The sequence below is a fragment of the Vulpes lagopus genome, chromosome 12 (genome assembly GCF_018345385.1).
Source record: "Vulpes lagopus strain Blue_001 chromosome 12, ASM1834538v1, whole genome shotgun sequence".
In the NCBI taxonomy this organism is placed as follows: Eukaryota; Metazoa; Chordata; class Mammalia; order Carnivora; family Canidae; genus Vulpes; species Vulpes lagopus.
In genome coordinates, this window is record NC_054835.1 from 40,741,837 (window position 1) to 40,762,205 (window position 20,369).

The 20,369-nt window shown below is 55.9% G+C and overlaps 1 protein-coding gene across 2 annotated transcripts; it reads right to left on the reverse strand.

Annotated features, from left to right (window-relative positions):
* Positions 1-1,052: 1,052 nt before the first annotated feature.
* KCNH4 (potassium voltage-gated channel subfamily H member 4) lies at positions 1,053-19,217 on the reverse strand. 2 transcript variants are annotated; one of them, XM_041726195.1, is made up of 17 exons: positions 19,057-19,217; positions 16,968-17,201; positions 16,498-16,644; positions 16,246-16,373; positions 15,010-15,253; positions 14,500-14,657; positions 11,435-11,642; positions 9,922-10,116; positions 9,333-9,532; positions 7,219-7,468; positions 6,383-6,627; positions 5,709-5,747; positions 5,165-5,517; positions 4,773-4,879; positions 4,077-4,150; positions 2,105-2,813; positions 1,053-1,282 (listed from the first exon to the last, which is right to left on the reverse strand). In XM_041726195.1, exons 1-16 carry the CDS (start codon positions 19,130-19,132, stop codon positions 2,418-2,420), a joined length of 3,054 nt encoding a protein of 1,017 aa, XP_041582129.1. In that variant the 5' UTR covers positions 19,133-19,217; the 3' UTR covers positions 1,053-1,282; positions 2,105-2,417. The 2 variants fall into 2 exon arrangements, with proteins under 2 accessions (XP_041582129.1, XP_041582130.1); XM_041726196.1 differs by lacking the exons at positions 1,053-1,282; positions 2,105-2,813 and having other exon boundaries at positions 4,109-4,150; positions 4,773-4,874.
* Between the last annotated feature and the right edge of the window lie 1,152 nt (positions 19,218-20,369).

Below are 20,369 nucleotides of genomic sequence, written 5' to 3' on the forward strand. Positions count from 1 at the left end.
GGACCCTCCTCCTTTGGCTGGACACCAAGACTCCAGGATCACTTCTACCTCTGCCTCCCACACCTCCAGCCAGAATCAGCTCATGTCTCTGATGCCAGAAACAGAGCCGGACCACTTCTGCTTTGACTCTCTCTCCATCCATAAACACAGATTAGAACCACTTCTGTTTGCCTCCCCCACCGCGACCTCCGTATGGATCAGGACTATTTCTTTCTTTCTTTTTTTTTTCTTTCCTCAATGTGGATTAGGACCACTTCTTGTCTCCGCCCACCCCCATCCCCCAACACAGACCGGTATCTCCTCTGCCTTTGTGTCCCACTCCCTGGAACAGTACTCAAAACCTGTATGCAATCAAAGCTCAGGCCAGAGAGAGCTGTAAGCGTTGCTCCTGTGACATGGGTGAAAACCAATCATATTTTGGAGCCTGAGCTGGAGAATCAACCTGTTTGGGACAGCCTGCCATAAAACTGCCCACACCTAGTTCCATCTGGTCACCAGGGTGCTTCTTTCTAACAATATCCATAATTCCCATCTCCCTACCCCTGCACCCCTTCAGTGATCATCTGAGAAATGAAAGCTAAGAGGGAAGAGAGGCTTGGGAGAGCAAAGGAGACAGGGCAGAGTAGAATTCCTAGCAGGTTCTTGGCTAGTGACAAGCTTTTTCCCCAACCCCTGCTGTACCTAGCCTGCAACAGGTACAGATCAGTTATACAGGATCAGTGGGGAGTCCCATGGGGTACCTTTCCAGGGCTGGACGTGGGCCTGAGCCAGGACTCTGCCCCTCTCACGTACTGTATCTGAATCTGTGGCTGTGATGCATGGGAGGAGGAGGGGGTACAACAGGCCCACAGTGACTCATTAATGTTTCTACCTCATCCCTGGAGCCTCTGGTGGCGTGAATGCGGTGCCAAGTGGATTGCTTGGCGCCTTTGCCCTTCTTCCTAGAGACAGCAACAGGGCCCTGGGGTGTGGTGGGGAGTGACTGCCCTGTAGACTCCTCCAAAGCCCTGGGGCTCTCAGATCAACCCCCAGAAACATCCAGAGCCAACAACTACAAAAATAAAGCGTTTATTTCCTATCCAAAAGTGAGCCCTGGGTGTCGGGTAGTAAAGGAGAGTTGGAGACCAGGGTGGGTTTATGAGAAGTCAGGGCCCTGAGTGAGACCATGTTGGATGTGGGAAGAACAGGCTTGGCTGAGGTCTGGTGCAGGGGGAGGGATAGAGAGTGCTGTGGGGACTGTTTCATGTTGCTGGCCGCAGAAGAGACCATCTTCAATGACAGCCTGCAGAAAGACAGAAACAGAGATGTTGACAGGCCCAGGCCCAGGGGTAGAAATAGACATTGCTGGAGAAAAAGCACCCGCTGGAGCAGAGAAACCTAGGAGGACACTCTAAGGCAGGAACCACAAACCCAAATACCTATAGAGACCAGACAAAAAATTCAAATGAGGAAAGCTAGCTAGGTGTCAGGAGATGATCTCAAGAGGCCACCTCTCAAGAGGACAGTAGCCACTCAATACCAGTTGATTATTGCCACATGGAATATGGCCCAGGATTGCTAGAGCTCCTCAAATTTTTTTAGAGAAGCTGGAATATCTGGATATTTATGTGAACTCTCCTGATTTTTAGTGCTGGCAACCATTCATATTTTGAAAAAAAAAAGAAAAGAAAAAGAAAAAGCTGTGAGAACTGAAGAATACATATCTAGGGGTTTCCTATGTAGGCTGAGGAATGAAGTGAACCTTTCCAGCCTGGGCTGGTGGTGGGAGGTCTAAGGAGTCTTGGGTTGCTCAGATGCCAGCCATCTCAAACTTATCCATCTCAAGGTGACATTGCTTCCATGGTCTCCAGCAGGGCTCAGGGCGGCTAGGACAGAAGGCCTCACAATACCATGAAGCTATCTCTTGCAGTGGGATCTGCAATCTGTCCCTCTTGCCTTAGACACCAAGATCCTCCCTGCTCTTGTCTCAGCCTTCACTTCCTGTGCTGGATCTGGGACCCTCCCCCGCCCCCAACGCTCCCCCATATCTACCTGCCTCCAGGTAGATTGGTTATGTGCTGGATCTGGGACCCTCCCCCCGCCCCCAACGCTCCCCCATATCTACCTGCCTCCAGGTCCTGGGGAGAAAGCAGGACATGTCATCTGCCGGGCCTAATCCGCACTGCATTCCGTTTTATGCCTGTTGGGTTCCACAGCCTCAGGTGGCTCCCCTCACAGAGGGGAAGGACAGGGGAGGGTTTAGAGAAGGGAACAGGGTCAGAAGTGACCAGGCTTTGTAAAAAAAAGTCCAGAGAATGCCGAGCCAACCAGACCAGCTGGTGGCCGCTGACCCGAGGCAGGAGGCCAAGGGGCCCAGCCCCTTCCTGGAGGGCAGACAGCAGTGCCCACCCCAGACAGGCCTGGGCCCAGGGCCAGGGTCAGTGGAACGTGTCTGGCCTGGACCGAAAGCTCTGCCGCATGAGGTGTGGGGTCGGAGGTGAAGCCTCTGGCACTGGGGAGGGTCCCAGAGACTCAGGCTCTGAGGGGTAGGGGGACAGCATGGAGGGTCTCAGGTTGGAGGGGGTGGCCCCCATCTCTGCTGTCCCCACACTGGCCGGGCAGTGGACCTCAGCGAGAGTAGTATCCTGGAGGCTAGGCAGTGGTCCAGATAGACAGGGAGAGATGCACGGAGCCCTTGGCTGGGGACCAGGAGGGTCTGGGGGCCGAGCCGAGGCTCCTGGGTGGCCTGGGGGACCCAGCCTGGCCTGTAGCAGGCCCATGATATGTCGAAGCTCCCGGCTCAGTTGAGACACTTCCTGGTTGAGACGGGAGATCTGTTGAAAACATAACAAATTTTTCTCCAGGTGCCACAACCACACCACTCTCCTAAGTGCAACTTACCGCCCCCTTCCCTCCCGGCTACCACACGCCCTCCTTCAGTTTACAAAACTGCTTCCCAGCCACTGCTGTTCACGGCCACCTTGAGAAAAAGGCAGGGCAGGGGTTATCTTTGTCAAGATGTAAACATTCAGCCTCTCTATGAAAAGGATTTGGGACAGCAGCTATTGCAAACCACGTCCTCCACCCCGAATTTTATAAGAGGCAGAAAAATGGGCTCGAAGAGGCCACAAAGCTCAAGGTAACAGACACAGCGTTTGTCTCAGGTGATCCCAGGACACAAGCTCAAGTGTGTCTATTCAGTGTTCTGCAAATTTCAGGGAGTACAGAATCAACTGTAAAACTTGTCAAGATGCAGATTCCTGGGCCCCACCCCAGACATTCCAAACTGGGTGAGGCTTAGGAGTCTGCATCTTAATGGACACCCAAGTGTGGGAATCACCAGCCTAGGACTGTGACAGAAGCAGGACTAGCCCTTCATCTGGCTCAACTCGGGCCAGGACCCGCCCCCAGCCCCAGGGGCGCCCAGCCCAGGGGCTGCCCTCCTGGGATGCAGGCGATGTTTATCAGAACCCAGGGAAGGCCCACTCCCAAAGGGTTGGGGCTGGCTGTGCCCTGGTGATGGCTCAGACATCCCTGGGGAGGAGGCAAACACAGCGCCTTGCCATACAAGATCTGGGCTCTTCCTGACCAGGGTTCAAACATTAGGATCCAGCTCTCCCAGGGCTGAAAGCCTCTCTGCCTCCCTGTCCTCTGCCTCCTACATTTGCTGAGCAGCCGCTTCCCAGGGCTGGAGCGAGTAAAAGGACTTGGTAGGTCAGGTCCCTAAAGGAGAGAACCCCAAGGTGGTGGAGGGAAGAGAGGCTCTCTGGCAGGACGACCTGAAGCAGCTGGGAAGGAGTGGAAGCACTCAGTGGAAGCACTGAGTACTTACAGTGTGCCACGGACTGGGCAGGGCGGGCATGCAGGTGCTCTTATCTTCAATAACTCTGGCCAAACCTATTTTCCCTATTTTTAGATGAAGAAATGGACATTCAGGGTCTTTGTAGAACTTGCCCAAGGTCACCCAGCTAGTGTGAACTCAGGACTCTGGCTCTGAACCCTGAAAGGCTCTTCTATGAGGCCCATCTCTTCTAAGAGGCACATCTCCCAAGACAGTATTTTCCAAGGTGGGAGGGGAGGAGCCTGCACCAACCTACCTCCTGGTTCAGCCTGCAGACCTTCTCCTTCATCTCCTCAGCCTCAGTGGCCAGTTCCTGGCTGGACCTGGTCCCTGCAGACAGAATAGAGGGGAAGGGAGGTAGGGTGAGTGCGGGGAAGCAGGAGTCTACAGCCTGGGCTGGGTCCCCTCCTATTGCTGGGCAGGCAGAGAACAAGGGGAGAGGGAGCTCAGGGCTCAGGACCATGGGAAACCCAGACTCTTCAGGCTGGCTAACCTCCCAGCCCCTCCCCGCTCCCCCACCCAAGCTCTTTACAGAGAAGCTTCTCTTCAGCACCTAAACACAATATGCTCTTCTCTCCTGCCTTCATGCCTTCCAACAACTGCCTTGTGCCACCCCTCAAACTCCCACCTAAACTTTAAGTCCCACCAGAAGTGTCCCCTCCTCTAAGAAGGAGAGTTCCATAACTGCCCTCTTCTACCTTAGAGTCTTGTCCTTGTCTCAGTCATGGTACTCAACACCCTGTTCTAGAATCATTTATCTGAGGACACAGTTGTGTCCCACACTACACTGGGAGCTCACTAAGGGTGTAGGCCAGGTCTGGTTTATCTGTGTACGCCCAGCACAGAGCCCAGCATGTGGTTAGCCCTTACTATGTGTCAAATGGATGGATGAAGGGATAGATGTATGGTGGATATGAATTGGGTGGAGGTGAAGTCTGTGGCTGGCTCTTACCTGAAGGAGGGGCCTGGGAGCAGGGCCTAGGGTGCTCAGGCCTTCTGCTGAACCGGAATGTAGGGGCCTCTGCTGTGCTGCCAGAGTCCTCAATGCCATCCACTATCCTGGGATGGGGGCAGTGATCATCAGTCCCACGGGGAGAGGGCAAGGGCCAGAGCAGAGCAGGCAGAGGGTGACTGGGGGCAGCAGTGCCAGGGAGCTGGGGAGGAGTAGCGATCAAAGAGGGGTGGGGTTGCAAGTGTGGTGGATCAGGAAAGGCAGAGGGGCAGATGGGGCAGAGACAGGATGAGCACTGGATGAGCACTGGTTGGAATGCTGGGGACAGAGCCCAGAGAAGGTTCTGGAAGCCAGCAGGGGTATGGGGAAGGCAGGGGAGGCTGGCGTCTCACCGGGGACTGAGGTCCGGAGGTCCAAAGGTTCCCAGTGGGGGAATGAGAAGCTGGGGAAGCTTCCAGGCAGCAGAGCCCCTGGGGGGGCCATGAGGCGAGGGGCTGTGGCCCCGGCCAGCCAAGGCAGGAGAAGGGGACGGGGACAGGGAAGGGGATGAGACAAGGACTGAGAATGGGGGCAGCTCCTCGCCCAAGAGGCTGACCAGGGAGCCCCGGGGTCGTGCTGGGCTGAGGTTGGGCAGCAGGAGGGGCCGGCGGGGCCTAGAACCACCCCCAGACTCCACCCCAGTCTCAGCCTCCGTGATGGATGGCAGGGTCTTGTCTGAGGAGGAGCCAAGGCTTTCCGAGCGGGGCTGTGGGCAGAGGGCAGCTGATGTCAGGACAGTGAACAATAGGCCTCTTCATTAAGCAATAGCCTTCACTGGCAGATGCTGCTCCTCCCTCCCTCCCTTCTCCCCACAGCAAAGGAGCCAAGGAAAGTTACCCCCCAGCTCCCAGACTCTCCCCCATGCAACCTCAACCCTCCCCAGGAAGGCAGTGTTACCTGGGAGAGGCGAGGAGACCGGGAAAAGCGGCCGAGGCCCTGCGGGGGACACGGGGGTTCAAGCTGACTCACACCTCCTCCCTCCCCTGCTGCAGCACTTCCTAGTCCTACCCATCAGTGCTGTGGGCTTTGAGAATGTGGGGTTTTTCTGTGGCGTTGAGTCAGAGATACCTCCAACTCCAACTCAGAGACGTCTGAGTAGCAAAGTAAATCTGAAAAGTAGCGAAAGACAAGGGCCCAGAGCCTAAGCCAAAATGGGCTCAGGAAATATTTGGTGAGTGCAGAAGAGGAAACCCAGGGGATGATGCCCAGTTTAGAGAGGGACTTGACAGAAGAGGAGCACACGAAGGAGACTGTTTCCAAGGTGAGGGCCCTCTGAGGAGTCTGGAGTGAGGCTGAGAAGTGACCAATAAGAGATGATGGGTCAGAGGAATTGGAAGTAGAAGTGGTGAGAGATGGTCCATGGGGTTGGGTGATGGCCAATGGAGAAGGGTCAGGTGGGAGTGGAAGATGCAAAGCAAGCATGGAAGGGACAATGGAAGGGGGTGCCTGGGCTTGAGAAACAACTTTCTCAGGGTGGAAGGAGATGCATGGGGCCCTCTCTTGGGCTGGGGGAGGTCTGCTCTGAAGGAGGGGACCTCAGAGGAGAGACAGGCCATAGGGGGTCTACATACATTGGTGTCAGAGCCCTGGCGCAGGTTGAAGGTGAGGTCCCGGGGCAGGCCAGCCCGGAAGGCAGCCCCGTACTCAGGATAGAGCCTCAGGACCTCAGCCAGCCCTCGGCTGCTCAGCTGCTGCAGGCCACAGTAGGTCAGTGCCTTCACGTCAGCGCTGGTCTTCAGCACGCAGCTTGGGCCTGCCCCTGACCCAGGCTCCTGCCCCGGCTCAGGGATATCTGCCCCAATCAGGTCCCCCTTCCCTGTGGGCAAGGGATGGGGACAGTCAGCTGGGGCAGAGGGACCAAGAGGATATCAGCAGGAGGTGGTCAATGGATACGATGGATGGTAGGTATGTTTGAAGGGTGGTTGAAGATGGATCAGTCAATAGGACTGGTGGAAATAATCAACAGAGTTGGGAAAAAGTCAGTGGAGAATGATGGATGAAGTTGGAAGACAGTCAATGAGGGGTTTCAGTATAATCAATGGAATTGGATGATCAGTAAAGAATGGCCAGACGAGTCAGTTAAAGGGTAAAGGTCAGGGAAGTTGAGGGTCAATGGGAAGGGCCAGTGGAATTGGAAGAGAATACAGTGGGAAAAGGACCAATTGAGTTGGGAGAGAGTCATTGGCAGGGGAAGGGTTGATGGGTTGATGGCCAATGGGATTAGGGCAGAGTCCAAGGGTATGGACGAAAGAGGATGATAGTAGGGTGAAGGGACCAGGAAAGAGGACTCCTCAGCAGGAATTCCACATATCCACCAGGGGTTTCTCAGTCCCTAGATTCCTGGCCACACCCAAGGCCTCTGGGGCAAGGTTCTGGGGTAGGTAGTAGATGGTGGTGGGATCCTCACCCAGGATGGCCAGCACCATGTTGTCTCGAAGCACTTCAAGCGAGCCGGAGCAGACGTAGTAATGTGCCTGCAGTGCGTCCCCACGGCGCAACAGGTACTCGCCTGGAGCGCAGAACGAGGTCTTGATGTGCAGGGAGAGGGCCCGCAGGCAGCCCCTGCTCGCCGCTCCGAACAGCGGCAGCTGCAGGATCTCCCGGTTCAGGTGCATAGCGATGTCAGCTCTCAGCTCGTCTGGGAAGTCACGCAGTAACTGCATAAGGGGCATAGGTCATTCTGGCCATCCCCCTACAGCTGCTACTTGAGTTCTACAAATGTGCTGAGCTGTCTCCAAGGGGAGAGCTCCAACTGGCCTTTTGCTTTGAAGTTACCCATTTCTGACCATCAGGAAGAACTGTGCATGTCAAACCTCAATTTTGCTTGTGTGTGTGGACCTCCCAACCCAAGTTCTGGAGCAGAGATAAGTCTTTTCCTCTCTGGCCACCACCCGTGACTACATGCAGAGGTCACTCACACATGTTGTCCTAGTTACTCAATCCCACACAAGGACCAGCCCTGGTGGGTCAGCCGTTCAACCAGGCATCAGGAAACTAAAATCAGCCCCTGAATCTGTGTGGACCTTGGACAATCCATTTGCTCTCTCTGGGCCTCAGTATCTTCATCTGTAAAGATGCAGAGTTACACTAGACTTGAACATTACCAATGACCTTCAAGGAACCAAACTTAACGTTCACAGATCCATCCTCATCTTACGGAGCCTCTAGGCCAATCTGACTTGCTGACCTCTTCCTTTTGTCCTCATTTCCTCCCCAGGCTCCTCTTCTAACTTGCTACATTCTTCCTGCATCATGGCAACCAACTTTGTGAATTCCCCACTCCTGAGGAGCCTGGAGCCCTGCATATGGGTCTAGACCTGTATTTTCATCTACCTATGGAGCAGCCTCCACCTGGATCTCCCACAAGCACCACACCTTCAACATGACCTAATCCTGGACGGACTTTCTTTTTTCTTTCTTTCTTTCTTTCTTTCTTTCTTTCTTTCTTTCTTTCTTTCTTTCTTTCTTTCTTTCAAGATTTTATTCATTTATTCATGAGAGACACAGATAGAGAAAGAGGCAGAGACACAGACAGAGGGAGAAGCAGCCTCCATGCAGGGAGCCCGATGTGGGACCCGATCCCGGGTCTCCAGGATCACGCCCAGAGCGGAAGGCAGTGCTAAACCACTGAGCCACCTGGGCTGCCCATGGACTTTCGTTTTCATCCTGAAGTCCAACCTTCCTCCTGCGATGCCTCCATCACACCCCTTTGCCCAAACCAGGAACCTGGGACTTTTTCTGAGTTCCTCCCCTGCAACCAGCTAATCACCGGGTCCCATGGCTCCTGCTCTCAGAAACATCTCCAGGCCACTCACCAGCCTAAATTTTGCAGGATAAAATCTAAATTCGAGATCATCCATGAGCTGGGCTGGCCCACCTCCCAGACCCTGTCTCCTGCACTGTCTCACTCCTCCCTTCACCGCACTCACACACCCGTTCCTGAAGGCTCACTGAAGGACTTTCAGTTCCCTGAACTCACCACGTTCTTTTGCGTCAACGTTTCCTGACCAGTGTTCCTATTGCTCATTCTGCCTGGAATGGCCTCTGGTCGCAGGCTGATTTCCTTCTTGCCCTTCACAATGCTCCCTCTTCTGTGCCACCTCCGTGACTCCTCTAGGCCCAGACACAATGTCCCCTCATTGCACCATGGTGCCCTGAAGGAGAGTCCTATTCACTGCCTAATGGTTTACCTGTCCACCTGCCTCACCCCACTGGTGTCTCCCTGAGGACAAGGGCTGAATGTCATCGTCTCTGAGCTCCCTGTGTCCAGCACAGAGGTTGGCCCAAAGCCAGTGCTCAGGAAATGCCAGCTGCGGGGAGGTTGGCATTAGCTGAGGCCTGAGCTCCCTTTCAGCTCCCGTGTTCCAGCGCAAAGGGAATGGGATGTGGATCTGGGTGGGTGCGCGTCCCCCGTGAGCCACACCTTGCCTCCTGGGCCCCCGGCTGCCTCCACTCCAGACCCGGGTGGGCGCCGCCCCTTCCCTGCGGCGGGCCCCGGGAGCCCCGCGCATAGCGCACTACCTCGTTGGCGTCGATGCCGCTGTTGACGGCCCACGTGGTCTGGAAGGACTCAAGCATGCGCTGCTTGAGCGGCCGCGGCAGGCGGTGCACCCGGATGAAGTCCTTGAGGTCCTTCATGCGGCTGTGGTAGAGCGAGCGGCGCGAGTACATGCGCTGGATGATGGCCGTCACGTTCCCGAACACCACGGCGTGCATGAGCGCTGCAGCGGCGGCAGCGGGCAGCCCGTGAGCGTCGGCCCCCCTCCCTGCCTCCTCCCCTGCCCTCCGCGGCTCGGTCCGGTCCCGGGGAGGGAGGGCCAGGAGGGCCAGGGGCTGGGGTGGCAGCAGGAAGGGGCCAGGTCTGGTGCTCCTCTCCTGCCCGCCCCCCACTGGATCATGAACTTGGGTGTCTCCTCCCCTCCGTGAGAGGCTACGCCCTTTCTTGTGGCATGCCCCCAGGCCAGCATGTAGTAGATGCCGAGGAAACGGCTATGAATGAATGCACGACTGGCTGGACGTGGGTGGACATCTTGCCTTCTCTGAGCCCGTTTCCCCATCTGCACGCGGGGCTTAGCAGGGCCACCCCGGGGCTTGGCAGGCCCGGCCTCACCGCCTATGAGCATGGTGCAGATGGAGAAGATCTTCTCCGCGTCGGTGTTGGCGCACACGTTGCCGAAGCCCACGCTGGTGAGGCTGCTCAGCGTGAAGTAGAGGGCAGCGATGTAGGCGCTGCGCCGCGACGGGCCGCCCGCCGAGCCATTGACGTAGGGCTCCTCCAGCCGCTTGCCCAGTTCGTGCAACCAGCCTGGGGGGTGGAGGGAGGCAAGGAGCAGCTGCCCGGGGTGGCTGGGAGCTGGCTTTCCCCGAGCTGGAGCTGCCGCCGGCGCCTGACCTTGAGCAAGTATATACAGAGGCGAGGGGAGGTTTGCACCCGCAGGCACAGGCAGGCACAGGAAATGTGAGGAGCAGCCTGGGCCTGGGACTCCCCACCGTGAACTGGTTACAGTTGCAGCAAACCAAGGCTAAACTGCTGAGCTGCTGACTCTTGGGGGGGGGGGGGTGTTCTGACTCTCTTGTAGTTTTTTTTTTTTTTTAAATTTTTATTTATTGATGATACTCACAGAGAGAGAGAGAGAGAGAGAGAGAGAGAGAGAGAGGGGCAGAGACACAGGCGGAGGGAGAAGCAGGCTCCATGCACCGCGAGCCCGATGTGGGATTCGATCCCGGGTCTCCAGGATCGCGCCCTGGGCCAAAGGCAGGCGCCAAACCGCTGCGCCACCCAGGGATCCCTCTCTTGTAGTTTATTGAGCAACCCCCTGTGTACAGCGTGCTGGCACTTGACCCAGCCAGACATTCTGCCCACCCTGGTGGAACCTACAAGTCTAGAGGGGAAAGACACATGAAATACCTTGCAGGTAGTCAGTGAGCTACTAAAAGGGAAGTATAGGGTGTCCCAGGAGCCATAATAGGTTAGGGGGAGCCAACCCAGTTGAGGGGCAAGGGGGTATGGTTCCTGAAGGACTCCCATAGGACAGAGCACTTTAGTGGATATTGCAAGGAATAGAAAAGCCACGTAGGGGAAGAAGGGGAGGAAAGACAAAGAGGGAGAGGATTCCCAAGAAGAAAACATGTTCAAGGCCATTGTGAGAAAGCAGTACATCCTGGGCGCTGGCATGAGGCCAATGTGGCTGCAGCACAGGGCGCAGGGGAGAAGGAGAAGCCAGGTGGGAAGAGAGAAGGCTGCAGGGCTATGCAGGGTGTGGACAGAGTGCAGACTTTGTTTTGAGGGCAATGCAGGGTCATGGAAAGGGTCCAGGCAGGAGTCCTGCTCCCTTTGCCCCAAACACCCTCCCCACCATCAGAATGTTTTCTGTACTGTTCTGATTGCCTGTCACTGTTCTTGCTCCCCTGCTAGGCTGTGAGGTCAGCCAACCTAAGGCAGAACCCTCATCTTCACTCAGTACTCCCACACCTGACGGGGAAGGAGCTCAATGCACATCTGTGGGATGGAGGGAAGAATGTGGGGGTGGTGGGGGTGGTGCCAGGGGAGGCATGGGCTTGGGGGCCTGTGTGGACAGGGCAGGTGGATGGGTGTCAGTGAAAGCCTGGGGTCGGTGGCTCACCGATGTCCCAAAGCAGCGGGTCATTGGCCTCCATCTCCCGGCGCCCGATGACGTACCAGATGCAGGCCATCCAGTGGGCGAGGAGTGCAAAGACGGACATGAGCAGCGTGAGCACCACAGCGCTGCACTGGGAGTACCGCTCCAGCTTCTGCAGCAGCCGCAGCAGCCGCAGCAGCCGCACCGTCTTCAGCAGGTGCACCAGTGAAGTCTGCAGGGAGTGTGGCGGGGGAGAGGCTGTCAGCAGGCACACCGCCTCGCCTCGGAACCCCCAAGGCCCCTCCCAGCGCCTTGTCACCAGATGCCCTGGAGACAGGGGAAGCTGCAGCAGGAAAAATGGTCCTGCTGTCCTGAGAAAATGACGAGGGAATGCAGCGGGAGAGAATAATACTAAAACCAATAAAGGCTAACACTTACTATATGCGTCCTGGCTTACTTATATAAGCACTCGCTATATATGTCAGGCACTGGGTGAAGCACTTATCATCCTCATGAAAAACTCATGCCTTCAGTTCAATTATCATCATTGTTCCCAGTTTGCAGGTGAGTAAACTAAAGCTCAGTGAAGCTAGTGATTTGCTCAAGGTCACACACCCAAGGAAATAATGGAACTGGGACTTCCGTTTGAGTTGCTACCTAAGTCCATTTTGTGCTGTTCTGCCTCTAGCACTGTGGGCTGGTGAAAAAGCAAGTCCTGGTCAGAGGTAGGGGAACACTCAGAATGATCTCTGGCCCCTGCTTGAAGCCCTCACGGTCCTAGGCACAATCAGCTGTGGACAGGAGCTGGTGTCAGTGATGACAGCATCTATGAGGGGACCATCCCTCAAGACACAGAGAGCAAGGTAGAGTGGGAACAGGCAAGAGGCCTGGGAACTGTTCCCATGGTGGGTCAGCTGCAGATGACAGCAGCATGCTGGAATGTTGAGGGAAAGAGACCAGGAACAGAGGGAGCCTCGGCTTTGAGGTCTTAGCCCTTGCGGGGGCTGGTTGGAGGTTGATGGAGCTAGTGGCACCTAGTAAGCATCCTGTAACTGTTAGCTAATATTACCACCATGACTGTTTTCACTGTGATCATTAATGCTTCAATTGGTCCTTCAAATTTTAGAGATGAGGAGCAGGTACTGTAAGGGAGGGTATAGCTTGGAAGCCAGGGCTGGGGGCTCTGGGGCAGCGCCTGGTGAACTTAGCACAAAGGCCCTCCAGCAGCATCCCCCATAGCCTTGGCCCTACACAGCTCCTGAGCCACCTCCTGTCCTTTTCTCTAATTTTAGGTGAAGGAGCTGGAAAGGAGGTGGCCCTGCTTCCCCCACATGGACCATCTCCAGGGCTTAACATCTGCCCCCACCTCCCAGAACTTCTGCCTCCAAACTTGAATCCTTCAGGGCTTGCCTCTAGTCACCTGCTCCTGTGCCCCACTCACTTGGTGCCTTCCTCTCCTTCTCCTTAGACCAGAATGTCCCAGGCCTGGATCCTTTAAGTCCACAGCTCTGCCAGTGCCCACTCATCCTCTATCCTTGCTCTGCCTCCTTCTGGCCCAGCACTGCTCCTTATCTCTCCTTACACCACATCACCCACTTGGGGTTGGGCGGGGAGCTTGGATTCCGGGGAAGCAGGGTAGTATGGTGGAAAGAGGAATAGACAAGGAGTCTGGATACCTGGTTCCAATCTCCTGCCTGCCACTGTTAGCTGCGTCACCTCTCTGAGCCTTTGCATCTACCTCTGAAAAAGAGAATCTGCCCAAGAGGTTACTGTGAGACTCCTATGGGATGATGTGCATGAACACACTTAGTAAATGGAAGGTGCTCCTGAAGGTACCAGAGGAGGGGGACTGCCTGGGAGGAGGAACAGGGGCCTCTCTGCAGTTCTTCCTCTCTCCAGGGACAGTTGTCTGCCCACTGACACCAGCCCGGTGGGCATGGGTTGGGAGAGTGCACTCACAGGGAGGGATAGGTAGCTCTGCTCAGAGTGGCCGGAGCCTCAGGGCAGACATACACACATGCACGTGTGTGGGAGCGTGCACACACGTGTACACAGCCAGGAGAAGAGGCCCACAGCCCGTTGGCGGCTAGTTAAATCCGGCTGCGTGTAGGTGGTTTCCTGCTATAGCTGAGTGTGGCAGAGAGAGGAGCGCACAGGGAAACTGCTCTCCACCTCCCCACCCAACAGCCAAGGGAGTCTGGGGACACAAGGTGGGACTTCCTCACCCTGGACTTGAGAACACCTACTATCGGCTGGCTGGGTGCAGAGCTGACCACTCAGGGCACCTCCAGGCATTCTCCAGAGAGCTGGGAGGACCCAGGTCCTGGCTCTCTGCCTCCAAGTCCACCCCACAGCTTCTGCCTCCTTGTCTTGGCTTACTATGCTCCCCCCAGATGCTCTCTCCCCATCTCCTGCCAGCCAAATCTCTGTCTAGGGTCTAGCTCTGCTCTCTCTCCCTGCAGAAATCCTTCCCAGACCCTTCGGGGCCTTTTTCCCAGCTGGGGTGCTTTGGCCTCCCAGGTGCTGGCTAGATTTCAGATCATTTTCACACATGCCCACTTTCTTGCCTGGAACTCCAAGGCAGGCTAGCTCCATGCCCAGCCCCCAACAATACCTAGGCCCCATCTTCCTCTCCATTCACCTCTTCCGTTCCTGCTGTCCCCTCCAACAGTCCTTCCCCCTCACCAGCTTAGCTGCCTGGAGGCTGAATCCTTGTCCCTTTTCTCCACAGTGACCATGCTCCACACAGTGCTTTGCAGACAGCTAAATGCTCATCGGTTGTTTGTTAAATAAAAATGTGAAAAGTACCACTCATTTGGCATCAGACCAACGCCGCCTTGGTAGCCCTAGTTAGCTTTTCATTTGTCTCAGCTTCCCTCAGTGATTGTGAGCTGAGCTCCCCAGAGCACAGACCCTCCCAGCTCCTTCTGAGCAGCTAGCTCAGGGCTCTGCCCACAGCAGGTGCCTGACAACTACTTGCAGATGGATGGATGGGAAGGGCTGAGTCTGGGTTGGGGTTGGTCTCTTAGTGGGAGATGCTGTGCTAAATTTGGGAGACTGGGCTGCAGGGTGGGATGGGGGTCACTCACCACGGTGATGTTGAAGACATAAAGCAGGTCAAAAGGTAGAGCAGCAATAAGGTCAACAAAGAACCAGGTGGCCAGGTAGTGAAGGCCAATGGAACGAGGAGCAGAGACCACCTGGCCGGACTGGGACACATAGGTGGTGCGGAAGTTCAGGATGATATCTGGGAATGCAAGAGGCTGTTAATAGGGGGCTTTGGCCCAGAAATTCAGGTTATAGGGCCAACAAACTAAGTAAGCTGGGAACAAGCCTGAGACCCAGAATGGAGTTGGAGGCAGAAATGGGGAAGACAGACTAGGCTCTGGCCACTCTTTAGGGAGGAGTGGTCTAAAGGCTGAAGGCTGAAGGGGTCAGGGGTCAGGGGTCAGGGTGCATGGACCATTAGGACTCAAAGACCCTTTAGAAATGATTGGGCTCTGAATGCCTGGGGCCTGTAGGCCCAGGATGGAGCGAAGCTTGGATGCATGGGTCCCCCCCAGCCCACCCACCAGGATATGTGGGGCAGAGGGTCTGACCCAGGATGAAGAGCATCTCCACGGCGATGTCGCTGACAAGGGTGTGTCGGGAAGTGATGGGGGTATCATCATCGCCCAAGAAGCAGACGTTGTAGGGGACGGTGACCGCAACGTAGAAGGTGGCAAGGAGGATGAGGCCGTCCCACACGGCCTTGGGGACGCTGTAGTGGAGGAGGAGGCAGCGGGACCCCCCCACGGAGGCCACCTTGTACTCGGGCACTGATGGCTTTGGCTCAAACACGTTCTAGGGGGAGAGGGGTGGCGGTTGGGGACATTTAAGGGAAAGGGGAGGCAAGGTTTGAGGAAGGGAGAGGCACAGGATGGGGAGGAGGGGAGTGGGCACTGCAGGCATGACCACGTGAGGAGATAGAAGGTGCAGGAGAGGGGTTCAGGGGCTGGCACCTGACACTACCTTCCTCTGCCAACTTACTGCTCAGGTCCCCTTTTGAGAAATCATGTTTTGTGTGGGGGTATTTATTTATTTTTAAAGATTTTATTTATTTATTTGAGAGGGAATGAGCATGAGCAGTGGGGAGGAGCAGAGGGAGAGGGAGAAGCAGACTCTCCACTGAGCAGGGAACCCAATGTGGGGCGCAATCCCAGCACCCTGGGATCATGATCTGAGGCAAAGGCAGACACCTAATCCACTGAACCACCCATGGACCCCTGTGTGGGGTTTTTATAAGGCTTGACCTTAACCCTGCTTGAGAAGGAGATTATGACAAATCAGGCACATGCCTTAGCTTGAGGGGTCACTAACTTCTTCAAGTTTCGCTTGGAATCTGGGGTCCCTGTAGGGGATGGGGATATCCCAGAGATGAGGGGACACTGGCACAGTGCACCCCATTCTCTGTAGCCCCCACAAACTACACAGAAGGTTGGAGAATCAATCCTGTGGCTTTATCAGGGTCCTGGGGCTAGAACCAAAACCCCAATGGAAGCCTTCTCCCTAGAACCACAGCTTATGATTTCACTCCTATGAGGTAACCTTATCATTCAGATGTAGGTGATATAATTGCTGCTAGATCCCTGCCCTTATGACATCATCAGAGTAGAGTGATGTCAATCATAGGGAAGAAAGGGAGATGGGGTTGGAAGATGTGAGGACACATGGGACACAGCAGAGAGTCGTACATGAGAAATGGATGGTCGGAGGAATAAGCCACTGGAGGGAGATATTAGCAAGGGCGCCTTAGAATCACAGCTGGGAGATATTGGGGTAGAGATAGGACTCACATTATTGGTTTTCATGCCTCCCTGGCGCCGGCGGCCAAAGTGGCCAGTCAGCCGGTGTAAGACAGTACGGCTCTGCCTCCGGGCAGATCGAAGTCTCGAGCTCGCTCCCCTCCTACCAAGGGAGTTTTCTGTTGGAAAGAAGCGTGCAGAGGTAAGTGGGGGCACATCCCAGGAGGCTGGGTAGGAAAAAGTCTTGTGTGACCTTGCAAGGACCTCTGACCATTCATGCCTCCTCCCAACACCTGCAGTTACCATGATTACTGTCCCCATGGCCTCCTGGGGACCCAAGTCCTGGGCCTCCACTCTGAGTGATGTCCTTGAAGGAAAAGAGGAAAAGCACGACTTCTCCCATCTCATTCTTGATGGGCATCATGTCCAAGAGGCACCAAAAGGCCGAGCCTGTAGATGTGGAGGGATGGAAGGGGAGGGTGAGCAGCCCTTTGCAAGGCACCTCTTTCCCCTTCATCACCCCAGGTTCCTGGGCATGGTCAAAGGGCTTGGCAAAGGTTTAGAGATGGAAAGAACCCCAGAGATTATGTCAACTGACTCCTTCCCTTCTGGATGGGAGAACCAAGGCCTAGAGAGAATCAGGGATGCACTCAGTGTCATATAGTCAGCTTGTGGTGGTGTGGGGACCAGTACCCAGGCTTCCACCATGCCAAGTGGACTCTGGGTAAGGTCCAGGATCTGGGCAGGGCTGCAGGGTGGGCCAGACCCCCTACCATCCTTTCGGTAGAAGCAGATTTCAGCCCGGTGCTCCTGATGGCCTTCCAGGGCCTTGTGCAGCCTCTGCAGGGCTGGCTCACTGGTCTCTGGACCGTAGAGGAAACGGCAGCTGCAGGTCTTCTGCATGACCTCCGTGCGGCCGTAGCCCGTGAGCTCGCAGAATCCGTCAGAGCAGTATACAATGGGAAAGCCCCGTGGGCCCTGTGCATTGGCCAGCAGGAAGTTGCTGTCTGTGGGAAGAAGAAGTCAAGGTTAGGTCAAGGCCAGGAGAAGAGCCTAGCTTCAAGATGGGCAGTACCTCCCCCAAGCTGTGGTCAGAGGTCACAGAGCCAGAAACTTCCTAGGCTTCCGTGTGATTCCTGGATCCCCTTCTGGATATTCTGAAATGAGAGTAAGAAGAGCTAGAGCAAAAGGACAGGGACTTAAGTGTGGCCTGGAATTGAGATGGGGATCACTGGGTGTTGAAGATGGTCTTTCCACCTGCCTTCAAGCTGGTGAACTATTACAGAGCAGCTATAGTAGTAAGGACATGGGCTCCAGTGAGACACCTGTGCCATTTTCTGATGGGTAACCTTGGACAAGCTAATGAACTCTTGTGCTTCAGCTTTCTTATCTGCAAAAGTGGGGGGTAATATATCTTCCTCACATGGTTGTTGTGAAAGTTACATGAGTTGCCTGGGGAGAACAAATCCTGATACATACTAAGCACTACACTGAGAAGGTAAAAGGATTCCCCTACATTCCCACAGCTTTCAAAATGCATGCAGAGCTGCTATCCTGTCATCCTATTAGAGAGTAGCCAGGGCAGAGATTTCGGTGATATCACACCCATTTTATTGATAGGAAACCAAAAGACAGAGATGATCCAAACTCATAAATCCCCTTGGTTGGGGGAGGGAGACAGTGATGAGTTAGTGTCCTCATTCTCTGCCTTCCAAGGAAGGTCTTCTTTTTAGCATCTCTTTAGGTAATTTCAGAGGGTCTGTCCCAGTGCTCAAAGTCTGAGAGCATTGGGCTGTTTTTTTAAATCCAGAAACACCAGGAGCAGAACCTGAGCTGGCTCCATCTGGCTCCAGTGGGTGGAGGCCACAGGAGGGTTCTGTGGGCCATTGGGGGCAGAGTCTCAGCTGAGGGAAGGGGCCTGAGACACAACCAGTGCCAGGTGCTAAGAGGGGTGAGTGTCTGGGGGTAGTCAGGCAGATGGGGACTGAAGGTGCCTGGGAGGCTCTGGGCCCTGGGCAGCAGCTTCCTTCTTCCATCCCAGGGCCCGTTGCCCCGGTGATGGGAGCTATGGAAACAAGGGAGGTGTCTGTTGGGGGAGAGTGGGGAGGCGGCTAGGGCCCCGGCGGCTTGGTTTCCGCCCGCGGGTGTCGCTCCCCCCACCTTCCAGATACTGCCCAGGGTACCCAAAGGGGCCAGGGGGAGATGTCTCTGCTCCAAAGTAGGAAAAGGGAAAGGCGGGAGAATAGGCAGGGAAGGAGGAATGTGGCTGTCCAAGGTGCTGAACCTGGAATCCAAACTGGGGGTGGGCGAGCAGAGTTCCCTCCGTCACACGGACCACCCCTCCTCCGCCTGCCTCACCTCCCTCAGACAGAGGAGAGCCAAGATTTGGGGGCGCATGACCTTAATCCAAGCTAGGTGCTGCTGAAGTCTGATCTTTTCTCTTTCTTTCTTTTTTCTTTTTTTTCTTCTGGGGGAAGGAGATCCTGGAGCCTTCTGGAAGTAGACTCCAGAGCGCCTGACCACTTCGTCCCACCTCTGCGTCTCGGATACCCACACACACGCCCCCAGCAGAGCTCTGCCTGGGAGCTGGCGGCTGCCAAGGCCTCTCCTCCGTTTTGCGGCACCAAGAACCTTTTCTGACTCCAGTCACACCCCCAACCTTGGCCCCCCGCCCTCTTGGCCCTCCCCCGCCTCCCTTCACAGTGCACTCCAGTCCTGTTCCTTTCCCGCGGCTTCGGGAGTTCCTAGACCGTCAGCTCCACTCTCCCCGCCTCGGGTCTCCCCACGTCTAGCGGACCCGCGCCAGCGCCCAAGCGGACTTGGCCCCCGCTCGAAACCCAGCCCCAGCCTCGCCCCACTCACGCGTGCCGTCGAAGCGGGTGGCGATGGTGTCCAGAAAGGTGTTTTGCGGGGCCAGCAACCCCTTCATGACCGGCATGGCCTCAGGGCTGGGGTTCGAGGCACGGCGCTGGGGGGCCTTCAGCGCGGCGGGGCAGGAGGGGGCGCGCTACCGGCGGGGCCGGGGCGCCCCATGCGCCCGCCTGCCTCCTCCCCTCCTCTCGGCGCTGCCGCCGCCGCTGCCTCTCTGCTCTGAACCCCGCAGCTCTCTGCTCAGCTTGGCGCCGCCTCGGTCCCCCCACCTCCCTGCGGGCCAAGTTCTTTCCCCCGGGCTCGGCCCGCACCCGCCACGTGGCCCGCACGGGGAGGGGCCGCCAGCGACACCCTCACCCTTCTCCGCGGCTCTCCTCCCAGGGGGGAGCGGCCCACGCGTGTCTCTCCCAGAGAGAATTCGGGACACGCCCACCCGGAGCAGAGACCCAAGAGGCAGGGCGGGGCTTGGGTGACAGACACGCCCTCTTCCCGGGTGGCCACGCCCCCACGCGTGCTTCCCCGGCGACTCCTTGTGGCTCCGCCCCGCGGGTTTCCCCGCGCGCCGCCCACGCTGGGAATGGTGTTTGATTCACAGTGCCGCCTGCTGGAGTTAGGGTATTCGCAGCACCCCGGTGTCCTGCGCTGAAGCGTGTGACAGCAACGGTTAAAGAGACTAGTTTTGCCGGTGGAGGATCAATAGGAAGGCTGGATTTCAATTTCTAGAATGGCTTAACCCTCACTCGTGCCTCGCTTTGAGTAGTTCTCCTAGAGGCGAGGTCGGCCTCTGAGAGCAGCCAGATGGATGAAAAGAGCCTTGGAGTCCACGGGGTAGAATCCCGATTCTGCTGCTACTCACTGAATGTGTGACTTAGCCTCTTCAAGCCTCATTTTCCTTATCTGTAAAATGGAGCTAATAATTTTCAACTCATGGGGTGGTGAGAACCTAATAGCATCATGCATGTTTGGGGGACACCCTAAGTGTGTTGGAGAGCAATTGTCTCTCTCTTCTTACAGTCTTGATTGAACCCTCCTTTTCTCTGCTGCCATTCAAGTGGGAAGAGAGGCTGGGACAAGAAAGATAATTCCTTTTTTTTTTTTTTTAAGATTTTATCTATTTATTCATGAGAGACACACACACACACAGAGGCAGAGACACAGGCAGAGGGAGAAGCAGGCTCCATGCAGGGAGCCTGACGCAGGACTCGATCCCGAGTCTCCAGGTTCACTCCCTGGGCCGAAGGCGGTGCTCAACTGCTGAGCCATCCGTGCTGCCCAGAAAACTTCAAGGTGGGCAGAGTCAGTTT